The following is an 18,108-nucleotide window of genomic DNA, read 5'->3' on the forward strand; positions in this document are numbered from 1 at the left end:
GTGAAGGAAGAGACCCAAAACTCTATAGCTTTTCTTCTAGAGAAAGAATAGTATGTCGTAGTCCTATAAGAGAAGGCTATTTTGCCATAGACCTTAGAAATTGAGAAGAGTCACAGTACGAGCAAGAAGAGATAAAACTTGGGGATGATTGGATGATTTCAATCGTGAGACAAAGTATTAGAAGACTCTATTCTCATATGTCAAGTTCTAAAGCTCTTGTTAAATGAGCAAAGGCAACGATAAACGATAAATTTCTATAAGGTATATACATATTTTGTTTTTCAATTATATATCATTCTTAAGGGGTTGAGGTATGGCCCCGGCTTCTCTATTAATTGTTCATAGTGATCTATTTGATTGATTTACTATTTAAAGTTTGTATTCTTTTAAACAACAGCATATGCCTTAATAAAGAATGTCTTATCGCAATCTCAAGTTGAAATGCTAAAATCTGTGTGAGAAAAGGATTGTTTTCTTAAGAAGATAACATGCATTGGATTCTAGTCTTATGGTTTAGTGAGTAAATGGATTGTTATCTTGGTTAAATTAAGGTACAGGTACAACTCTCCCTGCCTTGACGCTGCCCCGTTCTTGTGCTTGTATAGCCGGATGGCGGAGACGTTAGTAAGGCTCGGAGTTGGCCCATGGTATCCCTTATACCATTGGGAGAATGAGGTTTGCCGATTGAGGCGAGTGATTGTAATGCTGCCTAGTTCTGAGGGCCCAGGCTAGTGCGGTGAATTAGCCCACCCTAGTGCGCAGACATCCCTCTGAGGGGCGGGAGGATCGAGTGATGGAGCCTGAGAGGGCGACAGGCCGGTTTGAGTCCTCGCCCCAACGGCCGACGATGAGGTGTATGGTCCCGTAGGGTTTTGCCCAGCATGTGGAGACTGGAAGGCCGAATTCTAGATCATCGGCGGTATAAAGGAAAAGAATAAGAGAGCCGGTTTGGCTTGTATGAAATTGATTCCTGTTTAAATTTTGTTTTTATAAATCTTGTCTTTGGCATGATTGTATTGTGTAAAAAGGCTGTCTTAACAAACCTTGTGAAAAGGGCTTTAATTAAGGAACATGTTTATTTATGTCAAACAGTGTGGTAGGATTAATTAGAAAACAAATTGATGCGTGAGTAGGGTGGAAAGTGGGAGGATGGAATGCCCCAATGGCACCATCCTACGGACGGGTGGACCCGATTAGTCGGGTAGCTTTCCAACAGATTAAGTGAAAGCCCTACACTAGATAAATAGGTTCTTAGGCAACTCTATTCTAGAAGACTAGGCCAGCAGGCTGTGCCTTGCATGGATGAGAAAAAAAAAGCGTTGCCTCTAGAAATCAAGTCTTGTACTTGCTCAAATTTATGATAAATTACCCTATGGGGGATTTGACTTTTAGAAGATCACGCTTCCCCTCTGGGATAGGACTAGGTCTTACCTATGAATCGTATCCTTGAATCTCTACATAGTCAAGGTGTCGATAAATAGAAAATTTTCTCCAAGCTAAGACTTAGTGGACTATCTTAAGTGTTTCCCCTATTTATAGAAGGTGGAACCTTACAGGTAGTAACGAAAGCAAGACTCAAACCCAAAGCACCAAGTTACCTGAGAAGAGGAACTCCAAGCAGAAGCCAACACTATTGACATGTTTTGAAAAACCAATAATACATAGTAGGCTAAGTAAGTATGTGAACTCACATGCAAGGTGGCAATTTTATACCCGTCGTGGAGCCAAGGAAGCCAGCTAATATTGTCGTACGCGTTCAAGGAGGATCCTTTTGGCGATTTCTGTGCAAAGCTCCGCCATCAAATCTTGCCAGGCAATACCCAGAGTGGTAATGGCCATAACATGGGTACCGCCAAAAGAGGTCAAATAATAAGTTGTTTACATGTTAAAGCCCTAAGGAATGTGTGTGTGTGTGTGTGTGCGCGCGCGCGCGCACATGCATGCTTACATTTATGTGTGTGTATTTGAAGTGAATCAAATGTATCCCATGCATTTTCATATGACCCACATCTCACAACATTAACTGGATATATGTAGTGTACCAACATCTCACATCATCCATTGAATATACTCTCTTCATTATATAAAGGCATTGAGACATATTTGCTTTTGCAATATCACATTAAGTAGTGAAAATCCAAATATATTCAATAAAGTAGTAAAAATTCAAATACATAGGCGTTTAACTCTATCAAATTAACTAAGTTGGTTAAGATAAGAACTACTTAGAATGTGTGTGTGTGTGTGTGTGTGTGTGTGTGTGTGTGTGTGTGTAATATATATCTATCGATACTTTCTATTATACACAAGTTTTTGGGAGCGGAGGGGAAACGTGATGGATGGGAGAGGGCCAAGTGATGGGGTACAGAAAAGAGAGAAGAGGGTGTGATGGGAGAGGGGAGGAGCAATGTGTTGGGGCAGGGAGGGGAGTTAATATAATATAGAAATAAACATAATAATATAATATAAATATATAATTAAGAATAAAATTATATATATAGTAAATATATGACTATATAATATAATAATGATATATAAATCAATATACATATAGTAAATATATAATAATATTATATTAATACTATTATATATATAAACACATTTGCACACACATACGGATGTATACATGTAATCACACACATGCATGTGGAGAGAGAGAGTGTGTCTTAGAGAGAGAGAGAGAGGCTGAGTTTCTATGTGAGAGTATGTATGCGAGAAGGGTGTGAGAAGACAGAGAGTGCATATGCATGTGTATGTGTGTGAGAGAGGGTTGTGTCTATGCACATGATAAAGACAAAGAGATAATGGGCATGAGAGAGACACACACATAGGTGTATCTATGTGAGAGAGTAGCACATAGACACATGCACACACACGTACATATACTCATAGGTATACACGCGTGCACACAAATGTATACAAACAGACACACACACATACACACCCACTCACACACGCTTGCACACACATACACGTGCATATATATGAATGCACATATGCATACAAGCAAAAACTTCATTTCGCGGAAACAAGTGGGTCACCTACTGTTATCCTCAATAATGTCATCTAATCAAGCCGTGTTAGCCATGATATAAAAAAGTGCAGATATTATCCTAAAAATGTCACCTTACCTTCTTTGAAGCCGTGTTGTTTGACGTTACCCTTAGCGTAGCGGCAAGATTTATAGGTGCACTTGTCTCCTTATAGAATAGGGATCACAAGCCACGTGTGCGGGCACCAAAATGCATTTTGGATTTATTAGTTTTTTTTTTCAGAAGCTGCACTAATGTTCCAACTTCCACTCCATTCTACATATCTTTTTGCATGCTTTCTTCGTCGCTTTTGTCGTATGTGGCTTGTCATTGCTGGTGCATGGTCAAAGGCAGGCCTTAAATTTGACGCCCATTTGGGCGTCCAAGGCCATTTGAAGCGTCATATGAAGCCTCAAAAAGAGCAGTCAGACTTCACGAGGAAGCCCAAATATATGTATAAGGCTTCAAAGGACACCCATATAAATGACGTAGGCTTCACAGGGTATATATATATATATATATATATATATATATATATATATATATATATATGATGGTTTCTTTTCTTCCCCGTTTTTTTGTGCTCTCAGTGGCTTCTCGCAGGCAGGAGGCTTCGCTTCTACGTGCATGCATCGTCTGTCTGGCATGTGGGTTGTGTGTGCCTTCTTTTTTCGGCTCTCAAAAGCGGTAGCTCATTTATAAATATACTAGTCCACTCATCGTTCGTATGCATGGTGCCCAAAAGGTCTGCTCTCCGCCCGCAATATCACCTCGTGTATCCGCTTCCCTTTTCTGTCACGAAGAAGAACCCACAGCTACTACTAATAAAGCTGCGAATTCTATGCTGGGAAGAATACTCACACCTCCGTAAGGCCCTACATGCGTCTATGGGTGGTGAAAAGGATGGCAGGTTATACTTCTTTTTCTTCCCACCTCCTGAAGGCCCTGGGTGGTGAAAAGGATGGCAGGTTATACTTCTTTTTAACTGGGCTTCTTGCTTTCTCTGTATCAAATACTCGGCCGCTTTTTTTGTTAATCTGTATGTCCTGGTGGTGAAAAGGATGGCAAGATCACAAGGTTATATTTCTTTTTTAACTGGGCTTCTTGTTTTCTCTGTATCAAATACTCGGCTTCTTGTTTTCTCTGTATCAAATACTCGGCCGCTTTTTTCGTTAATATGTTTTTCCTTATTTTCCCTTGTAACTGGCAGTGAACTTTGCGGCACTCGACTTTTATAAAAGCTCTGCAGATTTATTTACTGATTATATCAAATCGCTGATATAATCACTTGTCTATTTATTAATGTTTATGCTCTATAGATATATTTATTTACAAAATTAAAGTTGAGTTTCTGAAACTATGAACTTCTTATGTCTATTTATTTATGCGCTGAGTTTCTGAGACTCTGAACGCGAAAGCTAAGAAACAACGATTAGATCCCTCTTTGAGCAATTGCCCCAAATTCGCAAAAAAAAACAAGCTTATTGAGGCCTTGATCACGATAGGCATCGAGAATGGCGACATCGATGTTTCGAACTAGGATCCTCTTGAATGCATGGAGTGCGCCAAAGGAACCAAAGGAATGTTCAAACCACCTTCACTTCCAAATGGTGGCTTCAGCGGTGGCACCATCTTTGATAAGTATCGGTAAGCCCATAAAAAAATATATCCAATGGTATTTCTTGGAGGATTAGTCATGTGTAGAGGACTGCGTCAAGTGCATATGCACACTTTTGAAGGCATGCTAGGGTACTCCATTAAAGATCTTTACAAAAGTCATTTCAAATTCTTCTCTCACATTATATGCTTTGTATTGCCAATCAATCTGTTCGAAAGAGCCTATATTTTCTGGAAAATTACATTCCAAACAAACTGGGTGCAACGCCGAATGTTATAAAGTGGAAAATACTATCAGGCTGCATCACGGATAACACCCAAAACAGGGAATGCCATGGACAAGAAAAGAGCTTCAGCCATTTGGAAGGTTATGAAAATTCCGCACTTAATGCATTGATATAGAGACAATCGTCTACATGGACATAGCAGGAAGGAGATACTTTTATGGAGACTACAGAGAAGATAACAATCCAATAAATAATCATGAAAATTGAAGAACATGAGGTAGGAAGCAGTCATCAAAATCCAATTGTAGTGGATGTAGAGGAACGTAACGAAAAAGAATTCATAATACTTGCATAAATACGTGGGCCTCCCAAGAGAAGATGCTTGTTTTGTCTAGATTGATAGTTTGTTGTGTGGCTTTTCATGTACAAATGACACTGTGTTTGTGTACCGTCCACCACTGGCTTCTCACTATAAATCCAAGTCGGGATGTATATATTTATGGATATACATATATATAAATATACTTGCTCTTGTAAATAAAGTACCCGATTTCTCCTTATTCACACTCATGTTTCCTCATTGTGAGAAGAAAATCGCGTTTGTTCTTTCTAAACTATATTGCATTTGCTAATCCTAAACCTTTAATGTATAACTCCACATCCAAAAATATACACACCAAAGAAAAATATGCACACCAAACAAAATTGTGAAGATGATTATAATGCTTGGTGATGTCCCTCGAGCAGCAAAATGCGTACCCTTCCCTTTGTGGGCAATTGATTTCTCATTTTTTTTAAAAGAAAGAACAAAAATAGGCGATAAGATGCGAAGATATCACAAGCAAATTAATTAAAAGGATCATCCCCTAAATGATGAGAAAGAACCTCTAAATTTGAAGGCAAGTCATGAAGGAATGAATAGCAAGAGAGAGGAGAGAACATTTACAGCTGGTGATACCATGTGCTAGTCTTTGGTGGACAACTGTGTTCTGGGATGCATGAAATCAAACCTTCCTTTTGTTTAGGACCATACAGTTGAAGTAGTTGCCTAACTAGATCAATGAGAGTCATCTCAAGATGTATTATCCACGGGAATAGCACTAATGCAAGAGACTATGGGTGGTTCAAAACCAAAAAGATCATGGTCGAGTAACACGGCAATGATTTCAAAATATGCGATTAGGCCAACTTGAGGCACTAAGGAAGATGTTGGAAGATTTATGATGCTTACAAATGGTTACAACGCAAGCTCAACAAACACCAGAAAGGTTAAAATCAAGGATGCAGGAACTCAATCAAATCCTGGCTTTAGGTGGGTGATTAAGGAGATAATTAACACAGGTTTATAAAAGCATGCATTATTCAGAATCTATGTGCATAACCAATGACAACCTTGATGTTTGACCACCAGCTCCCAATGAGATCTAGGATGCTAATCTGTGGCCTTCGCATTTTAAGAGTTGTTTGTTTGTATAGATGCGTCTACAGCATGCAGCAACCCGGGGTCCTTGTAAAGGACTGATCATGGTTTGCAGGACATCTCTCTAGAACAGTTCATATGTCTGAACCGTTCAAATAGTCAATATTGTTCTCTTATCAGTAGATCAAATGGGTAAAATTGTTCTCAACAGTAGCTCAAATGGGTGTGCGTATTGCGCCGCGGCACTCCGATCTCACAGGCGTTCACCTTGGCTGCAAATCTTAGCGAGCACAGAGACTCACTTGCAGACTTGGCATCCGGGGATATATTAACAAACATAAGGGTCTTCGAGTCCCCACCAAGACATGGCTGCAAAAAACCATATTCAGAAAACAAAAGCATGTGAGCCAGCAACGCTTTCTTTGACCCAATTGTTGAGCAGTAAGTTGAGCAGACACATACTTGCAGAAGGTATGTCAGTTTCGAATTGCGGTAGGGGATGTGTTGCTCCCTGTTTGCAATGGCTAAGATGACATCCCCCAAGCTTGCAAGGCTCTTATTGATGGCCTGTGAAACGAAAAGGGTAGCGTTTCAGGTACACGTCTTGGAACATCCAACTTATCTGGCTATCCCAGCAGAGATGGTGCAGCTTTTCCGCCAGGCAGATGTTGTGAGTATAATTATATCCAAGTATAACTATACCTGGGTTTCTTTAAGACGATCCCCACTCGATCCACTGCGGGAGAGCCTCTCACTTCCGGCTAAGTCAATCAGATTGAGAACCCCATGCACCTGTTGGTCTATGCTCTGCAATGCAATCACATCAAACCACGGAATGTCTCACAGGGCGCTTATAACCCCTCAATTGACCAAACCAAAAGGGTTGTAAAACGGAAAGGGCATTGGAATCACCAAAAAAACAAAAAAAAGCATATATCATAGAACACGTCCACAGGCCATACCAGCAACATGCTTTGCAAACGTACATTACATAATTACATACATATAAATGTACATATATGCGTATATATATGTATGTGTGTGTATATGTATATATACACACACATATATATATATACATATATGTATGTATATGTAATATACACATATACACACACATACATATATATGTGTGGATAGTATTCTATCATCTTTCGTTCTTATCTATTTAAACTTACACATTTTCACTTTATTACTATTTTTGACCCATCAAATTGGGAGTTAAAAAAATGTCTCCAACCTCTAACCAAATTGAGCTTTACTTCTATAAAAGTACATATACTTGTCTATAATAGTTGTTTGTATGAAAAACATAATAAAGATGCAGAACTGTTTTGCTATATGGAAGCCCCAAAACAATTATTTTTGATGGAGCAGAAAAAACAAAATCTATGGGTAGACAAGGTAGACAACCTCCAATTCTAACATGTTCCTCACAAACGAGGATTATTGCATAACTCCAGATAATAAGTACTATGTACAAAGTACAGGCTGAGGGCTCTCTTCCAAGGTTAATTTTATTGATTAATCTAATCCATCAATTAGGCTTCGTAATAAAGATTTTTATCACATGCTTGAAGAATCCAAGAGTTTTTTGACACGACTCCTCTTTTTTTTCTTCAAGTTTAAGATATAAACATGGTTATAAAAGCTTAATCAACAAAAAGGTTTTGATGAGTGGAAACCCAAAGAGGAGAAGTGGTCGCATTAGGAACAAGAAAGGTCTCTCCAACTTTTGACAAAAACTGAACGGAATATCATTTTTGTGAAGATGTGGATAATGTAATAGGGAAGGAAGAGAGACCTCAGGAAAGGCAAGTTGAAGCTTGAGTAATGAACAACTATTCCTTTCTCGCGCCCCAAAAACATCATATCATAGTGTTGGAACTTGATATAGTTATTTGACCCGGATGAGAGGAAACACTCGTGTCCAATTCTATTGGGCGGGGAGGTATTCATTGAGCTATCCCAATGTTTTTCTTGGGGGATGTGTGTGTGTATATTATATATATATATTCATATGTTTACATACATACATATACGCGCGCGCACACACATATATATATATATTCATATGTTTACATACATACATATACACACACATATATATATATATTGCGTAACTCAAGATAATAATTACTGTGTATATAGACATATAAATGGATATACATATGAATATACATATAGATATAAATATATACATAGATACATATAGATATACGTACATACATAGGTATAAATATATACATAGATACATATAGATATACATACATACATACGAACACACACACATATATATATATATATTCATACATACATACACCACTATGTATATGTATATATGTATACATAGTGGTGTATGTATGTATGAATATATATATATATACATAGTGGTGTATGTATATGCATATATATACACGTATACACACACACCACTATGTACATGTACATATATATGTATACACACACCCCTATGTACATGTATATGTGTGTGTGTGTGTTTGTATACACACACATATATATATGATATGATATGTATGTATGTATGAGAGTTATAGTATTCTCGGGTCATAGACACACACGACTATGTACATGTATACATGTACATTTTATACGTATTCACACCCTTATGTATATATATATGTGTGTGTGTGTAAACGTATACACACATATGTGTATATCCATATGTGTGTGTGTTTGTATACACACATGTATATGATATGACATGTATGTATGTATGTATGAGAGTTTTAGTGTTCTTCCGGCATACAGGTCGAGATTTGATGATATGTATGTATGAGAGTTGTAGCGTTCTCTCTGGGGGCATACAGGTCGAGATAGCTTAAAATCTTGTAAGTTCCAGATTTCACGAACCTCATTTAAACCCGAAATGCGCAGAGTGAATACACAGTGACTGCGAGACGAGTGCTCGTTCATGGCGGTTTTGCCTACTGCCCTGCCATGGCCGCAGCTCTTCTAGATCAGAATTACATGCTAACACAAGAAGCTAATGAGCCCATGAGAGGGAAGCTTCTCAAACAGGTGAGTGATATGAAATTATGTTACCTGCTTTGTGAAGCTCGATGCAACAGAGAAGAAACCTCTTTCCATTTTGTTACTTCCACCAAAGTGAGATCAGACACACTGGTGTTCCCATTCTGATCATGCTTCACGGCATACTGTTTCGCAGGCATGTCAATCTTGTTGTTGGGGGCCAAAAGATCCCGAATGGTTTCGTTGTATATCTCTAGCATGGATGCCTGCATTGCTTTCGTCTGTGTTAATGCCTGGAGCTTGAGATGCAATAGTAGTGTTACAAAACATGCCAACAAACCTGCATTTGAAAGCTCCACCCTTGAGAGTTTAGTGTTTGACTGGCTTTAAAGATCTGTTCCAAGGACCTTGGAATCACTCCTTTCTGGTCCAGGTCATCAGGATTACCCAGCATGGTATGTGTTTTGCCAGATCCCGTCTGCCCGTATGCAAAAATGCAGACCTGCACACAACTGCTATGATTTTAATAGCCTCCCTCTCTCTCTCTCTCGCCTCACCACATTTCCCTCCCCCGATTCCTCCATATCAATGAGCTCCTGTTCCACTACATGGTACACAGCTTTGAGATCAAAACACAAACCTTGTATCCATCAAGGGCACTTTGAATGAGTTGAGAAATCTCCACAAAGATATCCTCCTGCCCAGCTTCCGGCCCAAAGACTTTATCAAAGGTGAATGCATGTTTCTGACCTGGGAAGCCAATAAAATAATGTGAGGATGTCAATACAGCCACTGGGTACGATTCCTCACTCTCAGCATTACTTTTGTCAAAACTTCAATCAGAATAGAGGATTGGAAACAGTTGTGCACCTTGAGCCTGAACAAGTTCAATACCACGTCCGAGGAGCTCGGTCGAGGTCGGGTATTGCAGAACAAGAGGCTCTTCTGCAGTATAGCTCTCATCATCTGGCAGCAAAGGACGCACTCTGCAAAAGACTCTAATATTGCCTTTCAACTCCTGCGATTCCCATAGAATGAAGCGACTTACAGAGTATTCCTTACATAAGAAAACTGTGAAATGAATTAAAACCGAACCCAACATATATCTCACATAGCAAAGAGCTAGGAATGTATTCCAGACCAGAATCGTGTTGTGCAGTTTCCTCCTAAGCAGTTCACCCTCGCGGACTCTGAGCTCAGCCTCAGAGAGTCTTCGCTGCAACTCTTCAATTGCAATCTTCTTCTCTACTCCCTCACTTCTATGTTGCACCACTGTATTTTCTGCCATCTGTGTTTACAAATCATCAAAAACATGTGGAGAAGTGTGCATCTGCATATGCCTGTGTGTGCGCGCATGCAAGAGCTGCAAAGCGCACCCACAGCATGCAAGAATGCCTGCTTGGCTGTAGGTGTGTGTGCATGCACATATGTTCTTGCATGTGCGCCTGCTTGTGAGCATGTGTCTATGCCTGTTTGCACATGCATGAGCATGTGCGCCTGTGCACTATAACGATGAGCTACTACTGAGGAAACCACAAAGCTAGCATGCGGTTACACTGTCAACCAAATAGTACCCTACCTGCAGTTTGTGATTAGCTTACTCCAGGTGAGCGTGCATTCAGGCTCGTGTGTATGCCTGCCTGTTTGGATGTGCATGAGCGCGTGTGCACACGTGCTATGACGATGAGCTACTGTTGAGGAAACCGCAAAGCTAGCATGTGGTTACACTGTCAACCAAATAGTATCCTACCTGCAACTTGTGATTAGCTACCTCCAGCTGACAATGAAGGCTCATGATCTCCTCCGCTTGAGAAGCGAAATTCTCCTGCAGGCAACATCAAAATCTGATAAGGAAGTGTGATTGGATTGCCAATACAGCAAACCATAAGCATACTGTCTGAAGAATGGGAACCTCCAAAGTTGTAGCTTTTCTGCTTATCATCTCCAAGTCCATAGCTGACTTTCCGGTGCACTCCTTGTACCTAGCATTCTCCATTGCGAACATTTCCAACTGTGCTGCCTGCCGCTTCGTATCATCTAATGCTTGTTGAAGTTCAGCTTGAAGCTTCTCTTTCTCGTCCATGAGCAGCTTCCTCTGGTTGGCACCTTCCTGAACAGAGGCCTGTAAGAAAAGCGCTTTCCACATCAACATTCAGATCACTTAACATAACGAGAGAATGGATGATTCTAGCAGTAACATTTGGATTACCTTGGCCTGATTAAGCTGCTCTTGGAGTGCTATAGAATGACCCCTCAGACTGCTCAGGGTCTCCATCATGACTGACTTCTCCTTCTGTATCTTGGACATGGTCTCAGCAGCAGCCGCGGCATCCGTTTGCAGCTTGCTGTTGTACATCTGCAAGCTGGTGTTATACTCTTGCAGTCTTCTATTGATGTCTTGCAAGGAAACTACCTGCAATCTAACAGTTTAGACCTCTCTACCAAAGGGGAAGCTTCTCCATCGTGAGGAACACTTGAATGCATATGTATCTGTATGACCTGTTGGTTTGCACTTTCAAAGTCCTTCCGGTAACTCTCCAACTCTTCCGTCAGGCGCTCGATCTCCTTGTTTGCTGTCTGCAGGGTTTCCGCATCCTTCTTGCGGTCTGCTAGAAGAGACTGTGAGAAAAAAAAAATGTTAAGCTAAGCTTCTCATCATGAGCAACAATCTATTGGGCACCACCCATGGCCACCTGTTGCTCTTGATGCCATGCAAACCAGGGGCTGCCTTATCAAAGGACCATTATTCTTCCAAATATGAACATCAAACAAGCATTAAAAGATGTGATTAAGCTCAGGTAATTCCACCTCTTTCTGAGCTTCCGCATGGTGAAGCTTGTCCTCCAATGCTCCACACATGATTTTGAGCTCTGACACGCCCCTCTCAAGCTCATCCTGTTTACTCCTTAGCAGATCTTCTGATGGTTTCCACAGCAACCAGCTAACCCATCAGAATTAAGCATGATTGACTGTATGCTCAAAACCAAGTGCATTCAAGTTAGAATGATATTGGACCATGACGGCTATGACCTGTACAGTTGTGATTTCTTCTCTCGTCGAGAAGTTGATTCTGAAGATGCTCCTTCTGTGAGATGTAGGAGGCTTCTGACTCTTGCAGCCCACGGATGCAGGTTCGAAGTCTCCTGATGTAATCCATCATCTGCTCAGACTTCCCCTGATGGGTAACCACCACCTTAGTTCAATAAATTCCTAGGACATGTTTAACATGTTGCCATATAAGAGGGTAGGTACAACATGTCAGAATGGCTTTCAGATGATGGCATTCTACATGTATGGGTGTGTTTACATGGGTACTATCATACATTGGGGTTTTCCACACAAAAGGGTAAGTAAAACATGTCGATATGAAATGGCTTTCAGACAATGACATCCACATGTATGAACGTGGAGTAGTTTTGCAGGTAGAACATGTTGGAATGGCTTTAGATGATAATAATGTACATGGGGTATTACCACACATGGGATATTTTTACGTTAAGAGGGTAGGTGCAATGTGTTGGAATCGATTTCAGAAGACGGCACAACGGCACACTACATGTATGGGTGTTGGGTGTGTTTACATGCATTTCCGCACATGGAGGAAGGGGGAAGAGATCTGTTACTACACTTTGAGCCAGTCCCTTAACATACTATGTGGCTAGAACATTTGAACTTCACCCACGCGCAAGGGGCATTGTGGTGAGGGGAATGGAGTTCAAAACCCTCAACAACTCACATCCGCAAGTGCATTATAGCTATATGCATAGCACACATGCGGCCGCCCGTGTGTACGAGCCACAAAGAATCGAGTTTGAAGTGCTCACCTTAAAATCGAATTTGTTTTTCCCTTTCATCTTCATGTTGAGCAAAGTTTCTATATCTTCTTTAGTCATGGCCACTGGGGTACCACCATCATCACAAGCCCTTGGCCCTGGGCGGCACGGTGTGGCAGATGGGTCTCTCTCTCCATTCTGGACACCTTCCTGCCTGAGATTGACAGCCAAGAAAGCTTGGCGGACACGCACCCTCGGCTCAGACATCACTCGGACCCCGAATATGTCTCTGCCGATTTTCCTCTTCTTGTCCATCGGGGCTTCTCGATTTTCCTTCTGAAACAGTATTTTGTTTGTCAGAGACAAAAAATTGGGCTGAAATGGGATGATTTCCAGGCAGATCTTGAGAAGGCCATAAAACAGTTTGGTGGAGCAAATGACAAAGAAAATGCAGGAACTGAAAGAGCATTGTGCCACTTAATCCTCATTCAACTCAAACAGTAGTGATTGAGGAGAAAATCTCTAGAAAAAATTAATGAGGACAAATCCCTGAATGAAAACCCTGCTGTGTGTAGAAGTCACTAAAATGTGTATGATAAGTCACAAGAGCGCAGCAATGTGGAGAAAATATCAACGCCGCATTCTAGATATCTTACATTGAAAGGGCTTTTTCTCGCACTTCCGGGCAGCCTGGATTGCATCATCGCGGATATGAGGGAGCTTCTCCTGCTGCGAGAGACAGAGAAGAGAGGGAGATCAGAAAACTCTTAAGACTTCAACAGTCTGTTGGGGGGTCTCTGTCTACGCGTAGGCAGGACCCCTTTGTACATATGTCTTCAAAGTGAAGTTTCCCATGTCTCTGTGACTGCAGTTTTGGTGGGTTACGGCGAGGGTTAGGGTTAGGGCTTCTGTAAAGGAATCCTTTAGGAAGTAGTAGTAGTGGTAGTAGTAAATTGAGCCTCTCCTCTGTGTGTGAGGGTGTATGGCTATGGACACCCACTGTGTTAGAGAGCCTCTTTTCGGGTTTTGCGTGTTCAAGCCCTTTTTTCAAAAAAGCCCATTTCTCAAACGGTCACCTTACTTGAGAAAAGGAGAATTTCAAGCCCTTTTCCACCTTTTTATTTGTGCCCCACCCACAAGCATAATGGGTTCCCACCTCTGGGCGTTGGTTAGGTAGTCTCTCTCCCCCCACCCACTAACAAGAGAACACCTTATGCAAGGCATTGTTGTGTCTTATGTCAATATAAATTTTTAATTATAAATTAACCAACTGTTCTTCAAAAGGTAACTCATTGCATGAGGTTAATGCAAATGTATATGAGTTAGGTGCCTATGTGTTATGGCTCGTTTCGGTCACTTCTAGAAACACGTTCACAAGAGCGTATCTTTGCGAGCTATAACCATTGTGAAAATCTTTCCAATGGCCGAGCTCGAACACACCGCTTTAAGCGCTCCCACACCTTCGTGTGGGTAGCACTTTCCGTCATCATCTTTTGCGAGCATTGTCACACCATCACATTGGACTACATGTCCTCGTCCATCCTCTCACCTCAAATCATTTATACACCCTCACTAGCATGCATTAAAGAAGGTGATTATTAGCAAGAGGAGAGCAAGATTCTATTACACAACGGGAGAGTATATTGTATTATGAGATAAAGTTTATATATACGGTCATAAGAATTCACACATAGTTAAACTGTGGCCGACTGAGTTTTTATCTTGTAGCCATCACATAGTCACCAAACACAAGGGGACAACAACACGGCTAGGAAGGCTACCAAGCGAGCAACGAGGAGGGCCCGTCATCAAAGAAGGGAGCACATATCAATAGGCCCGAAGTGCGCAAACGGTGCAGAGAGGATTTCACATAGCCTAGCGTGGCGTGACACAACCACAAGGCGACGACCAACCATCAACCACAAGGCGATGACCATCATCAAAGGAGGAGAGGAGGGCGTTCAACAAGCTCGGGTATCAGCCGCCCACCACTGCAATGCAAACGGCGCACACCAGCAAAACATACAGCCGACCGTTAAAGGCGCAAACAGCGAACCACCTCTCTCTTTAAAAACCACCTTCTAAACCCGCCTATTGTGCAAAAGCGATTTTGTTGATTTATCCACCTCTTTACAATTAGCTTCCATGGATGCAATGTACTAGCCTTGGAGCATCTAAAACCACCCTTCAATCCTCAAATTGTTTCAGTTTGCTCTCCCTCATCATCGGTCGACGGCAATGGGCGGCTCCCTTCAACGTTATGTTTTCTTTATTCTACAGGCTTATAATCCAAGCTCGTATTATTAAGCCTTTGAATACTCAAACCCTTGTAGCAAGTAGACTTTTTTTATCAACACAAGTGGACCCTTCTTCGTGTTATCAACGCTTGACAGAGGGCCTTTTTTTTCACACACCTAATATACCTTACGGAGATCCTTATATCTTCCAGATCGTGATCTCCGCAACACCAATCAAGTCATCAATTTTAATGTGGCTAATTCTAAGCCAAATGATCTAAATTCAAAGCCCAAGCTTAGCCACAATAGCATGCATGTACCACATGCTGATTCGCAGCACAAATATCCCATCTTTTGTTATAAATGCCATAAATCAGGCTATAAACAGTCTCATTGCCCTTTGAAGCTTCCAAAGGACACTCCTTCATCAAAAAAAACTCCACTATATTGAAGAGGATAGCACTATTGATGATCTCAATTAGGCTCCAGATTGGACTGAAGACGCTCTTCAATCCGAGGTGAACAACATAGAATCTATTAATCCAGGTATGCCTCACTCTCTACATACTTTATTGTGAATGAAAGGTCATATAAATGGTTCTGAAGTATGTGTTTTACACGATGATGGTAGTTCACATGACTTCATCTCTTAAGACTTGTTAAGAAACTCCAACTTGAAACTTCTCCTTCTACTTATAAAGTTAAACGAAATTTTCTTATTACACCTCTACACTCCACAGATGTCATTCTTGGTATGCCATTTCGACACCAACATAATCCACAGATTGATTATCATACACACACTATGTCTTTCAATTTCAATAATCAATCTCTCTCTTTCTCTAGTCACTCTTCTCTTGAAATGTTTCCACTCATCTCTCACACATAATCACGTCGTGCATTAAGGAAATGCAAAAAATCATACATGATTTATGTTAATGAAGTGGAAAAGAAAGAATCTTCTCACTCTCCACAACAAAAAAAAATTCTTGCTTCTTTTAACGATTGTTTTGCCGATGACTATCCTCCCCATCTACCCCCTTCTCATGGTGACTTAGACCATAAGGTAAAACTTCTTCTAGGCATTCAACTGCCTCACAAAGCACCATATAGACATGGCCCTTTGCACTAAAAAGAAGTGCAATGTCAAGTAGTTGAATTGCTTGACAAAGGTCTCATTCGCCCTAGTAGCTCCCCGTTTGGTGCGCCTGTCTTGCTTATGCAGAAAAAGAATATAAAAACTTTAGAATGTGCATAGACTATAGAGCACTAAATAAAGTACCACTACCCAATCCTTAGAATTGATAACCTATTAGATAAATTGAAAGGTGCAAGTGTATTTAGTAAAATTGACTTAAAGTCTGGGTATCATCAAATCCGTATGGATCCTGCTGATATCTTCAAGACTGCTTTCCATACACAATCAGAACATTATGAATTCATTGGCATGCCCTTCGATCTCACTAATGCTCCTGCCACATTTGCACACATAATGAACAAACTTTTTATAGATTATCAAAACTTTGTGATTGTTTTCTTTAATGATATTCTTGTTTACAGTCACTCTGAAGAAGAACACAAGGATCACTTAAGCGTTGTCTTTGATTTGTTATGGAAAAATCAATTAATTATATGCTAATCCTGACAAATGTTCTTTTTTTCAAACTGAGATGGAATATCTAGGTCATATTGTATTGGCTGATGGTATTCGAGTAGACCCTAAGAAAGTCCATACCATTCCCGAACTGGCCTCCAAAATGCCCATGAAGGTAGATCTTTTCTTGGTCTAGCAGGTTTTTACCACAAGTTCATAAAGAATTTCTCGCTCATTGCTCTCCCATTGACTTTCTTGCTTCGCAAGAAGACAATTTTTAGATGGCGTGACAATCAGTAGAAGTCCTTCAAAACTTTGAGGTACTTATTGACCCATGCACCTGCCCTACAACTATCTGACTTTGACCATCCTTTTTTTGTTGTCAGATGCTAGTGGATCTGGCATAGGTGCAATCCTCATGCAAGATGACCATCCCATAGCTTATGAGAGCCGCAAGCTCAAACCCAATGAAGCCAAGTAAAATACCTATGACAAGGAACTTTTGGTTGTTGTCCATGCCCTCAAAATATGGAAGTATTATCTCATGGGATCTAAAGTACTAATAAAAAAGATGGATCAACAAGCTATCAAGGACTTGTTGACCCAATCTTTAATATCGGATCGCCACATCCAATGGGCTTCTTTTATCCAAAATTTTCACCCTATAATCCAATATCAACCAGGTCGCGTCGTTAATGTAGTTGCAGATGCTTTAAGTCACAGACCTCTTGATGATAATCAAAGTTCTGTTTGCAATTCTAATTCATTTGATGAGCTTAAACATGCTTATTTGAATAATGTGTGTTATTCAAGTGCAATCTTTTGATGCCATGATTGAATCATGGCATCGAAAGATTAAATCATATGCTGATGATCGTGATTTTTCCCCTACATGGAATGCCATACATGTTAACAATTCTTTGTAACTAAATGATTACTCTTATGCAAATGGATTTTGGTTCTTTCAAAAGAGACTTTGCATCACTGCACCATTTAGAGAACTAGCCATAACTGAGATGCATGCTCCTGCATATATGGGACATAGAGGAATTTGATCCACATTAGCTGCATGTAAAGAATATTTCTTTTGGCTTGACATGAAACATGGCATTGCAAAATTTATGTTTGAATGTATTGTTTGTCAAATAATTAAACACCATCATGGTAAATCTTTTGGTCTTTTAATGCCCCTACCTATTCCCAAAGGTCCATGG

At 40.5% G+C, this 18,108-nt stretch overlaps 1 protein-coding gene across 2 annotated transcripts; it reads right to left on the minus strand.

Moving 5' to 3' along the window:
• Positions 1-6,037: 6,037 nt before the first annotated feature.
• LOC147628859 (kinesin-like protein KIN-14N) lies at positions 6,038-14,144 on the minus strand. Of its 2 annotated transcripts, XM_086812019.1 has the most exons (17): positions 13,720-14,144; positions 13,115-13,399; positions 12,321-12,465; positions 12,099-12,208; positions 11,790-11,909; positions 11,500-11,703; positions 11,203-11,412; positions 11,041-11,115; positions 10,432-10,578; positions 10,161-10,308; positions 9,931-10,040; positions 9,631-9,792; positions 9,363-9,556; positions 9,171-9,252; positions 6,999-7,103; positions 6,759-6,863; positions 6,038-6,665 (listed from the first exon to the last, which is right to left on the minus strand). In XM_086812019.1, the coding sequence occupies exons 1-17, from the start codon at positions 13,765-13,767 to the stop codon at positions 6,501-6,503; spliced, it is 2,415 nt and encodes an 804-aa protein (XP_086668145.1). In that variant the 5' UTR covers positions 13,768-14,144; the 3' UTR covers positions 6,038-6,500. The 2 variants fall into 2 exon arrangements, with proteins under 2 accessions (XP_086668145.1, XP_086668146.1); XM_086812020.1 differs by lacking the exons at positions 6,038-6,665; positions 6,759-6,863; positions 9,171-9,252 and having other exon boundaries at positions 13,720-14,142.
• Positions 14,145-18,108: the final 3,964 nt, after the last annotated feature.

Source organism: Cibotium barometz, chromosome 18 (assembly GCF_041138505.1).
Source record: "Cibotium barometz isolate CiBa-2024 chromosome 18, ASM4113850v1, whole genome shotgun sequence".
Taxonomy (NCBI): domain Eukaryota; kingdom Viridiplantae; phylum Streptophyta; class Polypodiopsida; order Cyatheales; family Cibotiaceae; genus Cibotium; species Cibotium barometz.

Excerpts from the sequence above, each read along its gene's own strand:
- LOC147628859 (XM_086812019.1), bottom strand. The coding sequence starts at position 13,767 with ATGATGCAATCCAGGCTGCCCGGAAGTGCGAGAAAAAGCCCTTTCAAT. Across the intron at positions 9,793-9,930 it reads GTGCCCTTGATGGATACAAG|GTCTGCATTTTTGCATACGG; the intron begins GTTTGTGTTTTG and ends AGTTGTGTGCAG. Across the intron at positions 7,104-9,170 it reads GCATTTCGGGTTTAAATGAG|AGCATAGACCAACAGGTGCA; the intron begins GTTCGTGAAATC and ends ATTGCATTGCAG.